The 22,807-nt window shown below is 37.8% G+C and overlaps 5 protein-coding genes across 5 annotated transcripts in view; 3 read left to right on the forward strand and 2 right to left on the reverse strand.

Moving 5' to 3' along the window:
• AK88_04523 (uncharacterized protein) overlaps positions 1–347 on the reverse strand; it is a gene marked incomplete at both ends in the record, with an annotated part of 580 nt that extends 233 nt beyond the window's left edge. Inside the window, one exon of the mRNA XM_012482133.1 lies at positions 4–347. Within this exon, the coding sequence (XP_012337556.1) occupies positions 4–347 (344 nt within the window). The remainder of the gene's footprint in view (positions 1–3) is intronic.
• A 2,881-nt stretch (positions 348–3,228) lies between these two features.
• On the forward strand, positions 3,229–4,407 carry AK88_04524 (uncharacterized protein; the record flags this gene model as incomplete). Its single annotated transcript, XM_012482134.1, has 1 exon — positions 3,229–4,407. The coding sequence occupies one exon, from the start codon at positions 3,229–3,231 to the stop codon at positions 4,405–4,407; it is 1,179 nt and encodes a 392-aa protein (XP_012337557.1).
• A 2,919-nt stretch (positions 4,408–7,326) lies between these two features.
• On the forward strand, positions 7,327–16,332 carry AK88_04525 (uncharacterized protein; the record flags this gene model as incomplete). The annotated part of the gene is made up of 4 exons (XM_012482135.1): positions 7,327–7,534; positions 7,662–9,924; positions 10,075–15,961; positions 16,129–16,332. 4 exons carry the CDS (start codon positions 7,327–7,329, stop codon positions 16,330–16,332), a joined length of 8,562 nt encoding a protein of 2,853 aa, XP_012337558.1.
• A 1,240-nt stretch (positions 16,333–17,572) lies between these two features.
• Positions 17,573–18,606, reverse strand: AK88_04526 (uncharacterized protein; the record flags this gene model as incomplete). Its single annotated transcript, XM_012482136.1, has 5 exons — positions 17,573–17,716; positions 17,836–17,898; positions 18,078–18,119; positions 18,330–18,400; positions 18,546–18,606. 5 exons carry the CDS (start codon positions 18,604–18,606, stop codon positions 17,573–17,575), a joined length of 381 nt encoding a protein of 126 aa, XP_012337559.1.
• A 1,403-nt stretch (positions 18,607–20,009) lies between these two features.
• Positions 20,010–21,965, forward strand: AK88_04527 (uncharacterized protein; the record flags this gene model as incomplete). Its single annotated transcript, XM_012482137.1, has 1 exon — positions 20,010–21,965. The coding sequence occupies one exon, from the start codon at positions 20,010–20,012 to the stop codon at positions 21,963–21,965; it is 1,956 nt and encodes a 651-aa protein (XP_012337560.1).
• Between the last annotated feature and the right edge of the window lie 842 nt (positions 21,966–22,807).

The raw sequence follows: 22,807 nt of genomic DNA on the forward strand, positions 1-22,807 counted from the left end.
GACACGTTTTCCTTTATATCCAGCAATTTTTTGACCATCCTTGACAAGTCGATTCTTCTGAAGCTAGCTGGAATGGTGTAAATCGTGTCTTCCATTTGGTACTTTTCATTAGCCACGTCCGATGTGAAATATATCTGTATTTGCTTTTCCGCTTGGTCTTCCTGCTCTTTGTCCGACGGATTGTCGGAATCACTATCGATTGATTCTTCACTGGAGGAGTTGGTTTCCTCCTCTTCATCGCTCGAAGATTCGCTTTCTATGACTTCCTCATCTTCAGAATCATCATTTAATCCTTTGCCCAGTTGGTTGCTGCGCGCCGCCTGTTTTTTTTTCCCACCTTTTTTCATTTTTAGTACTTTATTTTGTAACTTATACTAACGTTGAACTGTATACCCCTTTGTTCTATCGTTGTACGAATGAAGAAAATGAGGTAGGGAACGAAGTTTCTTCTTTTCTATATAAGTATATATACATGTATACAATGCGGATTGCCTTTGTTCCTTAAATCACCACAACAGCACCATACATTCTTGAAAAATATGAATGGTGACGAGTTTCCCTCACGACAGAGGCGTACTTTCTAGCAGAGTAATTATTACCTTTCAATTACATTTTCGCTATTTTTGCTATATTTTGCATAAATAAAGGGGATTACAAATTGCAATTACATTTTCTCCATAGTTTTTTTTTTTTTTTTTTTTTTTTTTTTTTTTTTTTTGCCTTTTCATTTTTTATGAAGGTCGCAAGAACGACTTCATAATCTCCTCTTCCAATTCACCCTTCATATTTGTGCCCCCTTTGGTGATAACACCGGAATGGAAGCCGCGGGCATAGAACATTTTGTTTTTAAAAAATAGCTATTCCGGGAAATACAGATTTAAAAAAAACAAAAAAATTCTCATTTTTAGCATTTTCGTATGAACGCGGAATAAAAAAAAAAATAATTTCATTCTTTTGAAATAGCTATATTTTGGACTAATTTCCCATCTTAAGAGCATAAAATAGCTATTTTTTTTTTTGTCCTGAACTGTTCAGTTGGTTTTGCACACAAAATAAGTTTATGAGGGTGTGTTGTACGAATGAGCATAAAACCTGTGGGCACACGCGTCGATAAGAAAAATCATTATAATCGTTGTTGTATTCCTTTTCGATCTATGACAGAAAAAACTTTGCTCATTGAAGGATGCGGTCCCTTTGTACGATCAGCTTCATGCATTATTTATTCGTTTCACAAATGGTTGCAATTTTTGAATGTTGTTTTAGGGATGCCCCATAACATATTGCAGGGGGTGCGTATAAAGGCTGGGCGTAAAAACGTGTTTCGAACTCTTACAATTACGAGCTGAGCATAGGTATGTATAAATATGTGTATGCACATAGTCATAACTTTGGAAGCATGAGCATACTAGCTTAAGCCTTGCTGCGTGTACTTACACTTTTAATGTTGGAATACAAAAAAAACACGCGCAGCAACAGGGGTAACATATGCATTATAGTGGGTGAAAGCACGGGAAAAGGGAAACAGCGAAGTGACTTTGCAGGCAGCGCGAAACGCCCACTATTTTTGACTATCCATTTTGCCGTTTAGCTCCCTTTACGCATTTTTTAGAAAAAGGACCCCAATGAAAAGCAACGTGATGGTCATGCGTAGCACGTATAAATGTGTCCCATTCGTTAAACAGTTGATAAAAAGTTGCAGCTGTTTTTTCATCTATCATGGTTAAAGCGTCTGCGGGATTACGCACATATGCGTGATGGCCTACATGCACACAGAGGTGCCCACACGAACATACGCATATGCAAATATGTGTGTATAAAAAGAGGCGCATAAAACCCACGAGCACAGCATGCACCACAAGAAAGAAATCTGCACAAGAATTCGCTTCCCTTTTTGTTTTGCGTAAATGGTGTTTGAGCCCTTATATAGGACAACGCCGCAATAACCCATAATATTATGCACATGAATGCTTTTCCCTTTGTGAGTAAAAGACGCTTTGGTTTCATCTGATGCAAAATTTGTCACATTTTTACTGCACAGGAAAAAAAAAAAAAAAAGGGGCAAGCGGTTGGGCGAACGAATGAGCTAACAAGAGAACGAACGAACGAATGAATAAAAATTTGCGTTCATTTTTCGTCCTCGCATGTGTCTAAATTTTCTTAACTGTGCTCACGTGTGTGGAAATGTTAGAATGTTCTTATGTAATAACTGCGTCATGTGGAAGGACAAGCGATTATGCAAAAGGGTATAAATATTTTCCGTGATTATCCCAAATAAAACCAAATAGCGCGATCGTTTTTTCATTTCATTTCACACGTTTTCCTTTTCCGTTCGCGTTTTCACCACAAGTTCAAATTACGCAGGTGTGTATGAGCGAATGGTTGAAATTATTGCGTGAAAAAGGTATTGCGTAATAAAAATGGTACACTTGTCCGTCCTGCGCAAAAGGGAAACAAAATTTACTTCCACTTAAATTTCCTCACACACTCTCCTGGGCACGTCCATTTTTTCCATCCCAGTACAGTAAAAAACAATTTTACTCGCCAAAGAAAGTTATGAATACTGCTTTGATGATATACCATATCCCCGCGCTCTGTACACACCGCGTTTTTCATTACATTTTTGTCCACCACGAAAAAAAGTTGACACATTCGTACGACACTCGCGGCGCATTCATATTAATACAAGTGTCAACGTGAGCAATTCCATGTGAAGAACACTCACCAAATGCTAATTTTTTCTTCCGTTTTTTTTGCCTTTTCAAATTTTCCTGCGAATGAACCTCTCCATTTTTGGTGCTGTCCTGTACCCCCTACACGTAATTTCACATGTGCATGTACAAAATGTGCGATAATCAATAAAGGCGGTATGCCATTTGCGCGAAATGGTTTACTGCCTGTGTGAAGCACGCCCTGCTAATCAATTGTAGTTCGTTTAAAGTGCGACGCAGTGTGTTTCCTGGAAATGCAAATTGCTTGCAAATAGACACCTTTTGTTTTGGAAAGCGACTAAGCAACTATACGGAGTGCTCGCCATTTCTGTTGCCTTCGACGTCACGGGCGTGTATGGATATGCAGGCACTTGTGCCAACAAACATACATGCGCACACGTATGTGCTACGGGCGTAGTGGTCACCCCGTCTTTTTGATTCCGAGTCCCCTGTGACGGCTGCCCACTATATATCAGACAAACAGAAGACAAACAAACAGATAGACAAAAAAGTGGGAGAAATGAAGAAAATAGCCCAAAGATATTTTTTCCCCATTGTGTACGGCCTACTATTATTATATGAGAAGGCAGCAAACAGCTCATACGTAGACATAACTGTACTGAGCGATAATTTTTTTGATGATATGCTAAAAACGGAGCTGTCCTACATGAGCAACCACTTAACATTTAATGACAATAATAAGTCCAACAAGAGAAGAAAAAGAAACGATGGAGCGGTGGATGACCTCGTTTTGCTAACAAGTATGTTATCTCAAATTATACCATCCAATTTTTCTATTTACTCATTGGACATTCCAAACGAAATGGCAAATAGCGCAAGTAGCGCAGGTAGCGTAGGTAGCGTAAGTAGCGCAAGTAGCGTAAGCAATGATGTTAATAACTTCCTAGATTTAATAAACTTATACGACTCCGAAATCAACAACACAGTTACGCACCATCTGAATCAAACACAACCCGTAAAAGGCTGTGAGGATGACATAAAAAATAACAACTGTGATAGGGATGTGTTAACATGTATTACTTTAAAAAAGGATAAATTATCTGATAGTTGTAAGAAGTCCCTAAGTAACTCCCTAGTGTACTCCTGTATCGACGATGTTATACGCTACTGTGGGGACTACTCGAAATTTTCAAAGGTACACAAGTGTCTAAAAAAAAATTTTTACCAATTGAGTAATAAGTGCCTAAACATTTTAAGCTACTATGAAAATATAATTGACAAATTGCACAAAATTAAGAATAAGCCCTACAACAACCAGGAGCATTTGTTTTTAGAAAGTGAAAAGGGAGGAGTAACAGTCGGCAACTCGAGCGACGCCAATGATAATGATAATAAAACCCTAGACGGAACATACAACGGGACCATTAATGACAGTCGAAATGGGAATGACACGAAATATAACCTTTTAAATGATAATGACGGTAATAATAAATCTACCATGGCAGATAATTTAAGAAAAGGATATGGTCATTATATTTTGCCCTCCATGGATTACAATTATCTGATCGATTTTAAATCAAGAGGTTTTGAATATAAATCCATTTTGTACTTTGTTGTTTGCCTGCTCATTTCTCTCCTACTGTACATATTAATAATTTGTATCAAGAAATATTATGTTGCGGATTCGAACACGTTTTTTGTAAAAGCTGAGAAGAAGACTAAGCTGGCACAGTTGTGATGATGTCTCACTTTCAAAGGTGTGCTCGCTTCAGAGGCGGAATATTGTAATCCCCCTTTTGTCTTATTTTAAGAATTAAAATGAAAAGGGGTGGGAGAATCGACACCTTGTGTGGATCACAAATCAACTTCAAAACGTGCAGATTTAGAAAATGCGTTTTGGTCGGTCTTCAGGGGGGGGCACCTCATTTTGCGTGCCCTCTGCACCCTTTTTTTTTTTTTTTTTTGTGCCGAATTTTTTTTGCCATTTTTTAGTAATTTTTTTTGTTCATAATTTTTTGACCATTTTGTGGCCTTTTTTTTCGACAAACGTTGGTAATTTTTTTCCCTTTGTTATTTCATTTCTTTTTTTTGATGATGGCCACATAGGGAGAACAGAAGACAGATAGCTACACACATTCTACCAACACTATCATTATTTCCGTGTATATTTGCTTTTTTGCCGAAACACCTCTCCCCCCTCCGTTGTAATTAGTTATTTTATTTGATCCCGTTTTGCTTTATTATTACCCATCACTGTTTTCATTATTTGGGTTATGGTTATTATTCCTTTTTTTTGTGTGCGTGTTTGTGTTCACTATTCACTTCACTTTCTTCGGATTGAGTTTTCCAATTTGTTGTGCGTCACTTCCATCCAGCCCATGTTGCTTTTGATTTTTGAGCATTTTTATTTCGATAAGTGTTTGCCGAATATATCTCATTTGACTACAACTTGTATTCATCACGCCTTATATATATTTTGTAACCTCCCCTTTTTTATTTTTCGCCTATTTAAATAATTTGCTCGTTTAAGTGCGTCCCGTGGAAGTTTCCACGTCCTTGCTCTTTAAAAAAAAATGCCCATTTTTATGAAGTTATGAGGGTATTAAATTTGGAAAAGTGCAGAACGAGTGTGTCTCGCTGTTTCTTCAAAGAGGAATAGCATGCCATGCAATTATCGCCGTCTACGTTAAACGTATGCATATAAACATACACGAACGTGAGTAGGTATATTCGATTAACATTCTGCTTTATTCAGACAATATTCCCACTACAGGTATGGACCAGAGCACCTTGCTGGTGGGAACACTAAGGTTTGTTAATTTGCTTTGGCATATGTAACAAATGAAAGATTTTTTTTTTTCTATTTTCCCCTATCGAATGTGTTGAGCTCAAGTATGCAAACCCCGGATTTCCAAATTTTAATACATTAAGGTGGACCAAGCCTATCATGCCAATTCTTTGCATTCATATTCATATCTGCTAGATGGATGCTTAAACTAATTTTCACTGCACTATGTGTAGTAGTGGCTTTGCACATATGTGGAGATCCCACGACCCTTGAGCTACTAAAAGAGCTGTTTTTTTTTTGTGGATAAAAAAAAAGAATTACGTAAAGGAGATAACTTAAAAGGTGTATGGTTACAAGAAATGGGGTGCGCCCTTTCCATTTTTTTTTTTTTTTTTTTTTTTTTTTTTTTTTTTGCACTCTTTTCCAAAAAAAAGGAGGAATATCCTGTTTATACCACAAGTGTAAAATTTTGGAAATGAACATAAAACATTTGGTAATGAGGTGGGCATGAGAATATGTCGAGAGGAATGAACTCACCTTTTCTTACTTTTATAACACCCCCTATGTTGGAAGCGCGTCAATGAAATTTCTTAGCTTTCAACACGCCGCTAACCGCACAAGGGCGCTTCTTCCTGGGGCACACGCGACCACAAAGAGATTCATTTTTTAAAATTCTTGTTGACATGTTAGCAGGAAGAGAGTCATCTTAACAATGGAATAAAAAAAAAAAACAACGAAGCGAAATGAAAAGAAATTAAAATTAAAGTGTGCGCAATTTTTCCTAGCATATACATTTTTTATTTTCGAATTATAGAAATTGGTAGGCAAGATATTTCACACTGTGTTCATATGTAGCTTGCCGTTTGCAAGTGGGCCCTAATTCCCCCTCGTGGCTACATACACATAAACGGAGTTTAATTCGTTTCATCCATTTTGTCGTACATTCGATTCTCTCAGAGAACGGCATGCAAGTGTGCCTTGTCTTATCACCTTCGTTTGCGTTCTTGCGTGTTAGCTTTCGCTTTCGTCTACTTTGTCGATCCTTTTTCGTTTCCTTTTTTTGTTCCCCTGGACGATTTCTCCAAATGAATATCCTGCCCGAAGGCATATCGATTTACGAATTTTTTTTTTTAGCAGCAATGAAAAGGGAATAAACGAGTTTTCCCTTTTGTATCCTTTTTTTTTTTTTTTTTTTTTTTTTTTCCTAGTTCGTTAAATCAAGACCCGCGCAAATTTACGCACTAGACACGCTACATCTTTTGGGAACTTTTGATGACGCCAAAATTAGGCTTCCTCACCACCTCATGCCTTTTTTTGTATACCATGAATGGACCGGGTTAAAAGGGAAAGGTGGCTACCACAAAAGAGAGAAATTTTTATTATCTTACATGTGAGTATATACCTTCCTAAATAGCTTACACATTTTATGTCAATTGGTAATCTCTCACGGTGGGTATTTCATGGCCGTATCGAGATTGCACATTTTTTCACTTTCCTTTTATTTTATCTTTTTTTCAGTTTTGAAATCAAATTTTGCATTCCTTTTAAGGGATATATCATTACTATTATGCTTTTTCTTTTCATTTTCTTTTTTTTCCTCCCCCTCACTTATATTTCTCCCTGTGCTTCTCAAATTTACCGGAGCATTCACCTAGTGAAATTGCCTTACCATATGCCCAGGCGAACAGTGCCTTTGTTCTATGCGTATTTCATACCTGGGCGTGTCCAAAATGAATGACAGTTTTCTCAACACCGTTAATTGTGTGTTGCAAATATAAATTGCATTTTGTTTGCACTCGTTTGTTTTCTCTTCGTGTGAGCTTCTAGCTAGCTCTCCGTGCACTTCTTGCTCTTCTGCCCACCCGCAAAATGACGACGCAGGCCAGGACGAAGGGGTGGGAAAAGGACTCCAAAATAAACGCCGACTACGAGTATGAGAGGTTAATCAAGCTGGAAAATAAGTTCAACATTAAACCATGGCTGAGTAAAGGGCAGAAGGAGGGGTATCTGTACAACATAGTGCCCACCGTTCTCAATGTGGTTGTCAACAATTCGAACAAGTCGCAAAAAAAGACAGGTAATGCAAGTGCGCAGGGGAGGACGTGGCATCGTCCCAGAACATGCTAACCTGACCGCATCGAATTACACCGCTGGTGCCGCCCCACCCATTTCTCATCCCTTTTCACCGCTGGTACCCCCTTCAGGCGTGCATATGTACTTCGTGTCGGACAATAACAAGACGTGGAGACTGACTATGTTCTACCGGCCGTACTTCTACCTGAAAACGAAGAACATCCACAACTACGAGGCGGTGACCAAGTACCTAAGGAAGGAGTTGGACAAATACAACGTCGACATAGATTACGTGAAGAAGGAAGACCTGAGTCTGTATGACCACCTAAATAAGAAAAGGAGCTACCTGAGTAACATTTTCTTTAAACTCTCCTTCGACACTATAGAAAATCTCTTGAGTGCGAGGGATTTTATCTCCAAAATAATTGAGCGAAACAAGAAGAATAAGGAGTGCAACAACACTTCAAATAACGACAAGCATATTTTTAATGAATACGAATATGAACTATCACAGAGCAAATTAGATTTTTCTTACAAGCACGATGTTTCCTATACCAAATATGAGGAGCCTGGCGAAATTGGCAGGGTGATCAAAAAAGAACGTGGAGGTGCTCACACAGAGGATCAAAAGGACTCCAAAAAGACACACACATCCAACAACAGCACTGGAGACCGCGGGGGAAGAGCTAAGAAAAACGATACACACGTAACGGTGAACACCCAAAAGCTAAACATGAACGAAATAGTAGTAACTACGAAGAAGCAAATTCTAAGCAGGGAAGAAATTTTGCAAGAAATAACAGAGATATATGAATACGATGTGAAGTACACCACACGAATATGCATAGATCAAAATATCAGATGTGGACTATGGTATAGGATCACAAGGGATGAAGAAGAATTGTACACAGAGACGGATGCAGTCCATTTCGAGGTATTAAATAAGAAAGTCCTTGCCCCATTAAATGTACTTGCCTGGGATATCGAGTGTTACAAAGATGAACTGAAATTTCCAGATAAAGAAAAGGACGAAATTATCCTCATATCCTATATGTACAACGCACAGGGGTACCTAATAGTTAACAGAAATGTGATGAGCAAAAATATTAGAGAGTTTTTATACAAGCCAAATGAAGAATACTCTGGAGCAGGGACCTTCAAAATCTTCAATGAACAAAATGAATATTTCCTTTTAAAAAGATTTTTAGAACATATAAAACTTTTGAAAATCCACATTTTTGTCACATACAATGGGGACTTCTTTGACATTCCGTACCTCTTCCGGAGATGCGAGCTGAACAACTTGAGTGTACCTAAACAAATTGGGTTCATCATGAATAACAACAAGCAAGAATGCTCATGTAATTTTATTCTAAATATAGATGCATACAAGTGGGTCGAACGGGATTCTTACTTACCTAATGGGTCCAGAACATTAAAGAGTGTGTGTAAAATTAAGCTAAAATATAACCCTACCGAGGTGGACCCAGAACTTATGGTTTCTATTGCAAAAAAGAACCCACAACATTTGGCTGTATACAGTGTCTCAGATGCAGTTGCCACATTTTATCTCTATGATAAATATATACACAATTTTTTATTCGCTTTGTGCTCCATTATACCCATGAATCCAGACAACGTTCTGAGACAGGGAAGTGGAACCCTATGTGAACAGTTACTAATGGCAGAGGCGTATAAAAAAAATATTCTTTTCCCTAACAAGTTCAAGCCTGCATATAATCAATACTTCACTGATGTCGAAAGTAAAAAAAAATATTTTATATATGATGATTCCTTTGTTGGTGGAACTGTGCAGAGTCTAAAATGTGGAATCTACAGAGACGATCTCAAGGAGCACTTCAACTTAGATGTAGACACGTACAAATATCTGTTGCAAAATGTGGATAGCATTATCGACTTTTGGGTTCAAAAGGATCTGAACAAAAATTGCAGTCCTAGTGACCAAAATTATATTAACAAAAATCAAATTATTAATTTGAAACAAATTAAAAATGACATTATAGACAAATTAAATTTCTTCATCCAAAACCCTAGCATTAGCATATGCCCCAATATTTACCACTTGGATGTTGCTGCCATGTACCCGAACATCATCCTATCGCACCGTTTGCAACCAAATGCCATCGTAACACAGGACCACTGTTTCAACTGCTCCTACTACAAGCAGCGCCACTTGTGCCAGAAACAGATGGTGTGGAAGAGGAAGCTCGAAATTTCCCCCATTGATTATGGCCATGTGCTATCTCTCAAGCAGGACCTCAAGACGCGCCTCTTCTACCCCCAGAAGAGCTTCTTCAAGATGAATAACAAGGACGAGTCTGACAGCAGCTCGAACGACAGCGCGACGAACGTGCCCATCAGCAAGAAGAAGTCGTAAGTTCCTGCGTGTAGCGGCCATACGTGGCGCACCCACGCCTACAAACTGGTACACCGCGCCTACAAACTGGTACACCGCGCCTACTAACTTATGCACCACGTGCACATGTTTCACCGCCCCGCTTAATCGCCCCCCCCTCCCCGCAGCTGGAATGAGCTGACAGAAAAGCAGCAACACGACGAACTAATGAAAGTGATAAAGGAATGCTCCCAGAGGGTGTTCAAAAAGACAAAGGTCGCCAAGGAAGTGGACGCCTCGAGTCTGGTGTGCCAGAGGGAAAACCCTTTTTACGTGGACACCGTGAGGACCTTCCGAGACAGAAGATACGTTTACAAAAAGGGGCTCAAGGAATGCGAACATGAAAAAAAGGAACTGCTAAAGGCAAACAAAATAGACTACATGAAAATTCAAGAATTGGACGATAAAATTTTATTAAACGATTCGTTACAATTAGCGCACAAGTGCATACTGAACAGCTTCTACGGATATGTAAAGCGAAAAAGCAGTCGCTGGTACTCAGATCAAATGGGAGCCATTGTAACTTACACAGGGTCACAAATAATAAACGGCGCTTTTAATCTTATTAACAAAATTGGAATACCTGTGGAGCTGGACACAGATGGAATATGGTGCATGCTTCCAAAAAAATTCCCAGAAATATATGACGTATACATTGTAGAGAAAAATGCTTTAAACAAAATAAAAGAATATGAAGATAAAACAGAGGAGGAATTAAAAAATGACGCAAGTGTGAAAAAGGTAGAATTTGAATTCCCTACGAATATCTTAAATTTCGAGATGCACAAGAAATGGACAAACCATCAATATCTAATTTATAACGAAAACACAGATGATTACGAATGCATAAGCAAAAATGAAATTTTCTTTGAGTTGGATGGTCCCTGGCATGGTATGTTCCTACCTGCATCAGAAAAGTCTGATGAACTGCTCAAAAAAAGATATGTCGTCTTTAATGACAAATATAAAATTAGCGAACTCAAAGGATTCGAAATTAAAAGAAGAGGGGAGCTAAGAATTATACAGAAATTCCAAAGCGAAATTTTTAATCACTTTTTAAAGGGAAAGACAAAGGAAGAGTCATATTACTATGCTTCCCTAACTGCAAACAAGTGGAAAAACTTGATAGACAGTAAGGCGGTAGACATAGATAATGACGACGAATTATTTGATCTCATTTTAGCCAAGAAAGTTTTAAACAAATCGGTGAAGGAACAACCAAATGCTAAAAGCTTTGGTATTACTACTGCTAAGCGGTTGAGTGAACTGCTATGCAATACAAGTTACGTGGAAGACAATAATGTGTCTACTCAATTCATCGTTGCCTCCAAGCCTGTAGGATCCGATATCACATTCAGGGCCATCCCTATTCAAATATTTAAAACTAACGTGGAAACGCAAATTCATTATTTGGGAAAATGGTTAGGTGTTAAATTCCCTCCTGACGTCCCTGTTAATGTAAGGGATATTATTGACTGGGATTATTACAAGCAAAAATTAGAAGTCCAAATTTTAAAGTTAGTCATTATCCCCGCTATTAAACAAAATATTAACAACCCAATCACTTCCATTTCTGTGCCCGAGTGGCTCAAAAAGCAAATTAATATTTCAGAGGGCAAACAGAAAAAAATCACCGCCTTCTTTGTTAAAAAGACCGTTAAGAAGGAGTGCATTTCGAGTGATCAGGCTAACAGTAGTACCCCGTTAAAGGGAGAAATGGACGAAGAAGTAAAGGAGAAGAATAAGTTAGACGACCCTAGCTTGCACTCCTTGGAAAAAAAGAGCCCATTCGCAGTGGATCCCGCATACAATGCGATGAACATTTCAGCTGACACATTACACAACGGTGCATCCCCTGTCGGTCCGAAGAAACGCTCGTTGGAGCAGTGCCTTTTGGAAAACTTCATCTCAAAGCGGAAAAAGCTGGGTCAACTTAACGATAACACCTTGACCGGCTTCACGCACAGCAACTCTGGTTCTATGGGCTACAAAAAAGTAAACTCGATGGACAGTTACCTGGAGAACAACAATATTATTATTATTAACCACGAGAAGATCAGCAATTTGAAGTACACAGAGCTGTTCGAAATGTTCCAAACGAATTTCCAAAAATGGATGCAAATTAATAATCGAATATGGAAAAGTAATAGAAGTGAAATTAAGAAAATCAGAAAAGAGAACAGGAATAAGAGGAAGATGTATTCCCTCGCACATGATGAAGAAGATGAAAATGGAAGGAAAAGGACTGGCGCCAATCCTTCATCCTACCTGGCTGATGCAGATGATGAAAAAACCAACTCCCAAAAATTGTCCAGCCTGGAACCCAAATATTTGCATTCCATTCAGAACGCCATGGATATTGTGTACCTTTACAAAAAGGTGAAAAGGAAGAAAAAAGTAGCCCCCACGCCAAAAAAAGGAAAACATAGTGGCACTAACCCCTGTGCAGCGAATGGAAACAGTTCGAATGGTCCTGTGAATAATTACACAAAGAACGAAAAACAGACATTACTGAAACCATATTTGGAATACTTCAAACATGAAACCGAATCAGATTCTTCCAACGACGAGGGTGACATATTTAGCGAAACGAATATGATTGATGAAAATGATGATGATGGAATATACTACGCAATTGTGTCTTTAAAAAATATGAACAAATTTTACACAATAAAAATTCAAATATATAGACATATATACATCAATAATTATGATCCCCTGGACATAAAAAGTAACAACAAGATTACCATCAAATTAATTTCTTCATCCGGATCATCCAATTCACACAACAGTGACAATTTCATGTTTCACTCCAACGCATTCACAAATTGTTTTTTGCCCAGAAATGTAAAAATATTTAATTTGTACGAGTTCATTATGACGGAAAGGTATTTCAACAAATACGTCGTGAACACGCTGAACGCAAACTACCATGAAAGTATCGTCTCTGTGTACGAGACAAGGATTCCACTTTATTTTGATTTCCTCAGCAGATATGGAAACTCAGTAGAGATCGACTCTAATAATTACAACTCCATTTTTGATGAAAACAAATGCTTCAAGTCTCACTGCTTCTCCAAGGTAGAGAAAAACAAAGTGAAAAATGTCTCTCATGATTACCTGGATGATGTGCATTTCATATATGTCCATATTTTCCACACGCTCGTGGATAATGTGTGTAACCGCATCTTCATCGGCGTATATGACCAATTTGAGGAGAACGCGGATGAGCAGTTGTTCGGCTGTAAGCTCATGTTCAGCGGCGTCGGTAAGGACTGCGGCTCCTTCGACCCATACGAAATCTTCCTCAAGTTTACACAGCTGGAGAGTGATACCGGCATGAACAACGCGGTGGATGGCGACCCTCAAATAGGAGAACCCGCCCTAAACCAGGCGAAAGAACACCTGCTTGACAGAGAATTTTTTATCAAAAACGTACATAGAGACTTCCTATTCCTGTACCATTACCGAAAGTTCGAAACCTATTTTGAAGACAACGCCAATGTGTACAAAGTGTTGGAGCACTTAGATGTGTACTTAAATAAATATCGAAGCAACATGCTGATGGGAAAGAAGAAGTACATCTTCTACGTATCGTCAACTATGGATAAAGAAAAATTAGGATGGTGGAGTACCAACAAATATTTCCCTTGCTACTTTTACAAATTTGAAAATGCTGTAAAGTATCAAAATGTTAACCGAATTAATTACAAAAAACATGCCTTCAATTTGTCTTTACAACTTTTTTATGAAAATTATCACAAAGTGGAAGAAGATTTAAATTTCTCGAGAATATCAAATATACCACTTTTCAACCTGCTAAATGTTAGCAGAAAAAATCAGAAGCATAAATTTATATATGACACGCTGTATGCATCTTTTTTGAAAAGATACAAAGGGATTTTATGGCTATCCTATTTTGGCCACTACGATTTGGGAATCCCCTGTTTAAATATCAACAACTTTTGTGACTACGATTTGGTGAAGAAAAATAGTGACATAATAAACCAAGGCATTTACAGGGGGTATATAGTACACCTATTCTTTAATGAGTCTCTCATTTTTAATAGCGTTAGATTGTTCACCAAGTATGCTAATGTGAAACCGCCTACTGAGTACTACCAATCGTCCATTGCTGGAAGGAATGCCCACCACAATAAGAAAGGAGACAAGAGAGGAGCGTGGGGAGGCACTGAACATGACACTGCGGAGAAGAAGCGCCACAAGATGAAGTATGGGAAGAAAGGTGAGAACAATGAGGAGGGGTTGTTGGACGAAGATGATATGTCCACGACGGACGACAATTATAACAAAGTTGGGGGAATTTCGCACCGGAAAGGAAGAACGGGCATCGCACAACATAAAATGGGTGATGGCACGAAGAGACACAATCACCACAACAACGACAAGGATGAGGATGATGACATGGAAGGAGAGGAAGAGGGGGATGGTATGTCCGACTTGAACGAAAAGAAAAACTTAATCAAAAATAAATACGACATAAATACCATCGTGGAACATAACTCACATGTCTCCCAATTCAGCAATCACGCTTTTAAAATACTGGGCCAATCATTAGAGTACCTCATATCCAAGATCTCCTCCCTGTCCATGTTAATAACAAATAAGACATTCGAAAGTATCTCTGAAATATTCACGTCCTTCTACTCATGGGTCTCCAACAATTCCAGTCTGCTCTACGATATCGCACTATACAACAAAGTGTTAGAGTGCACAGAAATTTACCAAAACAATTTAATAAACATATTGAAGAAAAAATTTAATGCTAATATAATTTTTGCGGACTTTAGAAATTTCGTCATTTCTTTTAATGAATTTTCAGTCATATCGGGCAGAAATATTTTAAAAGGCCTAATCCAGTACTTCTCCCATTGTGACTCCATATATGCTAATGTGCCTTTTTATATTAAACAGGAATACATTGCAGCTTGCCAATTTGATAAGTATAATTTTATAAGGTATAAGGAATATTCCAATCCGAATGAAGAAAATACTGATGAAAATTTAAAGATAATTGAATATCTTCCCCCTATTTGTGAATCCTTCTTGAGATATGTCCTCGATGTCATCACCTTGAACCCTCTCCAAGACATCATGACGCTGTATGATAAGTGGGATCCCCAGTGTGACAAACAACAGGAAGGAGGAGTGAACACCTTGTCCTCGCCAGGCAAAGCAATCCCAGTGGATGAACAAAATGATAACAAAATGGGAAATATGGCAGCAGCAAACAGAAAGGACGAAAAGAACTACTTCAATATGGTCCTCAAAAGTGACAAATTAACGGACAAGATAAACCTAACACAAAGAGAACAAATGAAATATATTTATGATAAATCATTTGACGATTTGGAAGAAGTCTGCGAAAGTTTAGCTCTCATCAACGAAAATGTAGACGTGCTGTCATACAAGATAGAAGAAAAATTAAAAGATCTGTGGTTCATGCCAGGACATGTGTATAAAAAAATTAAAAAATCGATCAAGTATAAAAAATATTTAGTGGAAAATTACTGGCCATATGATGATGACGAAATGGATGAAATGGACGAAAGTAATATGAACATGGTCCCATTTTTATTTCCAAAAACTTTGGGAAATATAGCTAAAAGAGAAAATAACTGGAGACTAGAAATTGTCAAATTCTGCTTATTTCTCATGCAAAATGATAAACTGCTAAACCTAGAGAATGAAAATTGTAATGAAGCTTTCCACGAAAAAAGACATGAGCTTTTTGAAATTGTGGGCGACAGTGAATACAACAGGAAAAATTCCCTCTGGAAAAGTCCCTGCCCAGAATTAATTTTAAAAGATATCTTCTGTGAAAATTGCTCATCAGTGTACCACATGAATGTTGTCACCAGTTTGGTGGAGGCGGAGATTAATGGAAAGCCGTCCTTCATTTGGTTGTGCAAAAATTGCAACTCCAAATATGACAACGATTTTATTGAACTAAAAATTTTGTCGCTGCTGCAGGAGACCTTTGATGCGTATAATGTAAGTTTTTTTTTTCTTCTTTTTTTTACACTGCGCAGATGAGCACAAGCTGCCTAGAAGGAACGTCTTTTCTTGGGTGCATATTGCGTCCCCGTCACCGTCATGCAGCAATTCCTATTCCGATGATCATTTCCCCCCACTTACCTTTTTTTCACATGTCTGTGCAGGCCCAAGACCTCGTGTGCAACAACTGCAACGCCATCAAGTCCTTCTACCGCAGGGCAATTTGCAAATGCGGGCAAACCTTTACACCCCGTTTGGATATTACCAACTGGACCCGAACACTGGAGATTATGGAAAATTTAGCCACCATGCTGAACATGCCTATATTGCTAGACGTTTTGAAGTCGATGAAAACGTACCTTGTGTGAACGCATCCTTTTGCTGCATGACTTATGGGGTGCTATTTAATGGAGCCATTTAGCAGAGCGATGTAAACGTGTGTTTTTTTTCTGCATACGTGCACCATATTGTCTTGTCCCCCGTATTGACCAAAAAAGCCAACTCATTTGTGACGAATTATTCATACTTGTAATGAAAAGCGTGAGCAACGTAATCACGCTCGACGAATTACTTTTTGCACACTAGTAAAACAATTATAAAAAAAAATGAAAAAAAGACGTAATTCCTATTAAGGAACTATACAAACACGTAAAAGGAAGACATTTTGACATGTACCATACAACAAAAGGACGTGGTCACTTTAACAAAACAACAAACCATTAAATTACATTGTGTCTTTTAATATTTCCCAGTGTGTGCATCCTAATTTGGTTTACACTATTTTTTTTTTCTCACTTTTTCCTTTCACCACGGGTGCCATTTCTGATTTCTTATAACTCCTATGGCCCTCCTCCAAAGCATGCAAGCACATAATTATAGGCGCACCCGTTTCAGCTCCATAACTTTTAACATATTCACTATATTTAAGGCCTACCAATCAGATGTATGCACAACGACGTTATTCTTGGTCCTTTAAGTACGAGTGGACATCTGCAAGGGTTAAGCGGAACAAGTGGTAACGACGCTTGTTTGTGAATACATGAATCCGTATGCATACACAGGGAGACTCTGTAACACTTCCCCCGACGCAACAACTATTACAATCGCGAAAACACGCAAATTGTAACAAAACGAACAATCAGCGCATTTTTTTTTTTTTTTTTGTTATTTTAAAGGTGCCGCTTGGGAAGCTACGTGACAATCGCTCCATTTAATGTAGGTTTATTGGGCTCGAAACGATTTTGCAGAGGAAGATGATGACACAATTCTTTCATGTCTTTCCCGTTTTTTTATTTGGGTTCTTTCTCGTTTTTGTGCTCCCCTTTGTTCCCCTCTCCCTCTAGTTTTACCTTTAATAACCAGGTACTGCAGCGGGTTGGGCAGAAAAGCGTGGAGGGGCTCAAACGCCGAGGTAACAATATCCCTGCGTGCACGAGAGTGGCATCGAGTTGGGGCAGATGGACAGGGAATGCTTATGTAATGGAGATGGATCTCCTTTAACGCTTTTATGACGGTGCTAGTGCCAATGATTTTATGGTGTCCATGGGTACATATATATATTATATATGTGTGTGTACCCATTTTTACGCCCTCATGTGTGCAAGGCACTTACTGAATTCTCTTTTTATGAACTTTCAACAGCCTCTGTTTGTCCTCCATGAACTCTTCTTCGTCGACTTTTCTCTGGATTTCTTCCACCCGCATCAGGGAATCCAAAGATTCCAACACTTCCTGTGTGTCCTCCACGGGGGCCTTGCGCGGGGAAAATGAAGAAGCGAATGGAGAAAGGACGAAACAGAGTTTTTCTTTTTCGTACATTCTTTTCCTCACCATTTACGCAGTATTTCTTTTTTCTTTTTTTTTTTCCTTACATGTATATTTATTTTGAAGTCCTCATCACGGTCTATCATTTTTTTTAATTTTGAACGGTTCGCCTAAACAATAGGTAAGCCAAATGTAACAAAAGGATTCTACTTTGTACGAACATTATTAGGGTTATTTCGTAATTTGCTAGACAATTTAGCTGCTCAATTCGCCCTCGTCTCGTTCTTTTAGTCTTTCTCTTTTTTCCCTTTTTTTTCTTTTTTTTGGTTTCTTTCCACATTTAACTTACAGGACTCATGGGAATAATTTTTTCATTTAGAACAAAATTATTCTGAACAACACACCAAAGGAAAAAACAAATGGACACAACGAAATAATTCATTTTAGCTAGCTCGTTCAGAAAAGTATTTTAAAAATGACGACAATAATGTGTGTGGAATTGTTACTTGTAGAGCGCATTTATTTAGACTTACACAAATGTATTTTCATATGTGTTTACAACAGTGGTGATGTATAATATTTTCCTTTTGACATATTTTACCCCAAAGATGAATTCACTTTTCATTGAAGTCATTTTTCTACATTTTCCATTAAAGTGAGAATAGGACATTTCTGCGCAGTGGGTAAAACAAAAAAAAAAAAAAAAAAAAAAATGTTATGTAAATACATCCTTTTAGGTAGCTTTGTTTTTTTTTTTTTTTCCTCATTAAAAAAAAAAAAAAAACGCTATATGAACATTTCAGAAAAAATAACAAACCATTTACTAACATTTTCAAGTTTGAAGTTGCCTCTACGTGGAACATATTTGCAGTGTGCATTTTTGCGTAAGTGGTCGATGAGGCCAAACCTTCCCTTTGCTTTTAATTTTTTTGAATGTGCAATCTTCCATTGTTATTTTACACGTTTTTCCTTTCCTTCAAAGGTTTGAGCCACGCGAAAACATCAAACTGGTTTTTCTGCTTTTATAGAATTTTTAAGTTTTGCAAAAATTTCTACCTTGTTATGAGTTCTGCAGCTTAATTGAAGCGGATATTTTTTGTATATGCATACATACAAAATTTATCACCCTTTTTTCTTTCCTTTTTTTTCTTTTTTCCATTTTTGGGGTGACCCCTTTAATGCCACGTGATCCCAAGAATGTGCGCGCAAAAGAAGCTTCGTTGTAAGTTTTCTGCTTGTTCTTATATCTAACTTTTTATGCAGATATGGGAAACGGGCAAAAAAGGAAAAAAAAAAAAAAAAAATTAAATTGAACTTAAATGAAGCCAATTGAACATGTTATAGCAATTTACGGGATCACACCGGGGCGTGAAAAAAAAAGCCTTAATAGAGTAAACCCATTGTTGCATAAAACTTTCCTAATTATCCTTCCTGCTTTAACAACAATTTGTGAAAAAATGGCATCATTTTGTTCTGAACCTTTATAGGACTTTTCATGACAATTTTGCAGACTTTTCACTATTTTCATTTTTTTTTTTTTTTTTTACGCTTTGTTCTAATTTACCAATTAAGTGAAATAAAATTTATGAACCCATGCTTCTTTTATGAACGAACCACGTTCCTAGCGCTACTACGTTACACACTGTTTAAAAAAATTGCCTTATTGAGATATTGACGAATAGCCGAAATAAAGAACATGCATTGTTAATTTTTAAGAGAGTGTTCCTATGGTTTTTTGATTTTACACAACGGACAGGTGAACACATAGTTGTTCCCCTATCAGGTGTTATGTGCACATGTAGTAACTCAGAAGCGTCGAAGTGCAGAAAAAAAAAAAAAAAAATTAATTCACCAATTAACGAAGCGAACAACACTTTACTCACTTTATTCCGTGTGTAAATTTTTCCAACACAAAATTTCCCCATTTGTTCTACATTTTTTGAGCAAGTTTGCAACAAATATATAATACACACCACAATGTTTTGAGGAAGCACATGATATTTCCATTAGCTTGAAGTTTTACACATATATGAGCGAGCCGTTTCGACAATTTTGAAATAGAGCTTGCTAAATTTTTTAAGCTTAAAAATAATTTTTTCTTGTTCTCCGCCTCCCCCCCCCCTCTACTGTGTGCATCTCTTTAACAACGCACCAAGTTATATGTGTGCATAGGTACGCATTACCCACGCGTATAGAGGGGACGTACCTCACCACATAGAAGAGACGAACATTGTACGCGCCAAGAATACCGCAACTGTGCACACCGAAATAGGAAGCGAAAATGTTCTGCAAGGAAACATACTTAGAAAACTATAAAAAGAACAAAAGCCGACTAAGAGAAGTCACCCGAAAATGCCTCAACCTAATCGACTCCAAGTACCAGCACTTAACATCGTTAATACGAAAAAACAACACAAATGACCTTTTGACAAGCTACCAATTTAGTGACGATGAAATAAAATTCGATTCAGATGAAAATACACACAGTAGTGATATATACTTCCATGAAAGCACGTATACAAATAATGACTTTAAAAATTTGCTAGGATGGGTACCCAGAAATTTAGTACTGACAGAACCAATCACCACAGACTCCATCCCGTGTGCTTTTTTCTTTTCAAAAAATGATGATAAACTATCAACAGATGATAAAATAATTTTATACCTACATAAGTTTAATGAGGATTTAGGAACGATAATCCCAACGGTGAATGCCCTACATAAAAAATTAAAAATGAATATTATTGCGATGGAGTATTCAGGATATGGGGTCAGTTTCAACAGGTATGAACAGAAGCTTGTTTCAATTGTGAACGATTCATTTACTGTTTTAAAATTTATTATTAACTTTTTGAAAATTCCTTGTAGAAATATATACATTTTGTGTTACGATTTTTTGGCTAGCTGCGCTATAGAGGTTGTAAATCGATATGAAGACACGTATGGCAAAAAGGAGCCCCTAGGTGGGCTGGTCCTTATTAAACCCCAGCTACTGCATGTTGTTAGCCAGCATACAGCCCCAGCACCGTGTGAACAAGATGATAATATTGTGTTAGGGGACAGTGATCCCATCGGAGTTGTCGGAGGAAACAAAGAATTTTCTGGTCCGTGTTCAGATAACACTTTTGACGAGGCTGCGCAAGTTGGGCAAGGCATCCTGGAGGGAGAGGTTCCACCTTGTGAGGACCTAGCACACTGTGAAGACGTCCCTATCTGTGATGGACAGACGACCAAGGAGACCCACTACGCGGTTTCCAACAAATCAAAGCAGAAAAACTATACAGTGACAACTCCGAAAGAATTGTACCCCTCTCTCGGATTTCAAAAAGATGAGGAAGTGGTCTACAACGTGACGAGTAACAGTGTGAACAAAAACAAGTTTGCAAAAAAAGGAGTTCTTACCATAGGCAGCAACTTATGCAATCGAGAGTGGAACGACGTTTCCGTAGGTACCAACTGTTACCAGTGTGGACATGGGATAATTACTTGTGACATGTCGTTATTTTACAGCGATATTCAACCCCCCCCAGGGAGAGAAAATAATAACATTCCTAACTCTCTAATGAAAAGAATATTAAAAGATACATTTGATATAAAACACTCCATAAATTCAATAAAATCAATTTCGTGTTCCATTTTAATTTTCCACCCTGAAAATTATTCATATAAAAATTCGAGTTCATATATTTTGCTGGACAATGCGAAAGACTGTCACAGGAAGGCAGCGTTTTTATTTGATTTCATGAACGAAGATTTTATCAAGGCCTTTAAGTGGTTCTTCTCAGAAATAACCAATTCGCAGAGGCAAGAAAAGCTATTTAAAAATTTGCTCTATTTATATGAGCACCCGTCATATGACATGAAGGACAATGTTGGTACAAGTGGCGAGGTTGACAGGAAGAAACAAAGTCCTGTCATTAATAACGAACATGGGGAAAACACACGTAGCGATTTAGATGAAATATGTAGCGGTAGTTTTGAGTCCACATTTGACGAAATTGCTGATAGGAACTTTAACGAACCTCTTAGCAGTAGTGTGAGAAATAGCTTCATCCCCCAGGGGTGCAACTTAAATGATGCCCTAAGCGACAATGATGATTCTCCTAAATGTGATACTCATAGTTGTAGCCCTTCCAACAGCAAGAGTACCATTAACTTACCTAACGAAATTTTCGTATGTCCAGAAATGGTTCAGGAAGGAATCCACTGCAAGCAGGGTGGCGTTGTGGGGACATAACCCTACTTTGCATGATGCATTCGATGTATATTCATTGTGTGATTTGCTAGGAGAACTTTTAATACTGATAATTGATATGTACCTTGGTACCTTTGCAGGGTGTAACTCCCCCACGGACAATGCATATATAGTTTACTCCCCGACGTGTCTCACGATTTCATGTTGGCCACAGAGCAACAGTGACAGGAGACAAGGCTAACACCGGTCTGCCTTATCCAACATGAGCATACTACACTTTTATTACATCCTGAACCATGTGTAGGAATGCCTTTGCACGTGTACAAATCAGATGGCAAGTTTTTTTTTCCGCGTCCATTTTGCGGTAGCATTTTGTCACCCCCCCCATCATTTTTTTTTTTTTTTTTTTTTTGTACATTTTTGGCTTTTGAATGCACACCGTTATTTCTACTTTAATTTTTACTGCGATTATTTTTATCATTAAATTTTTGAATTTAATGCGTTGCTTCTGCAATTCGGGTTTGTTTTTTTTACTCCGCAGTTGTGATTATATTTTGTTCCCTTCAGTCTTTTTTTTTTTCACTACGACGTTGTTATTATTTATGTGTGCGATTAAATAAATGACTAAATGGTTATTTAAACGGAAAATAATTTTTTTTTTTTTCTGTATCTCCTCCCCATAAGAGACGTTTCTCGTTTAATTTCCTTCCCAAGGATGTTTTTAAAATACTGTTTTCCTTCCTCGTCTAAAGGCTGCTTTTATTTTTTGAGAGGACTTTGTGAACACAAGCGCAACATTTTTGCGCAGGAAAAAGCGAAACGTTGACTGCAGATATGGAAGCTAGCCATGCTGTATATACAGGAACGCAAAAATAATATTTTTT

Source organism: Plasmodium fragile (genome assembly GCF_000956335.1).
Source record: "Plasmodium fragile strain nilgiri unplaced genomic scaffold supercont1.66, whole genome shotgun sequence".
Classification (NCBI taxonomy): domain Eukaryota; phylum Apicomplexa; class Aconoidasida; order Haemosporida; family Plasmodiidae; genus Plasmodium; species Plasmodium fragile.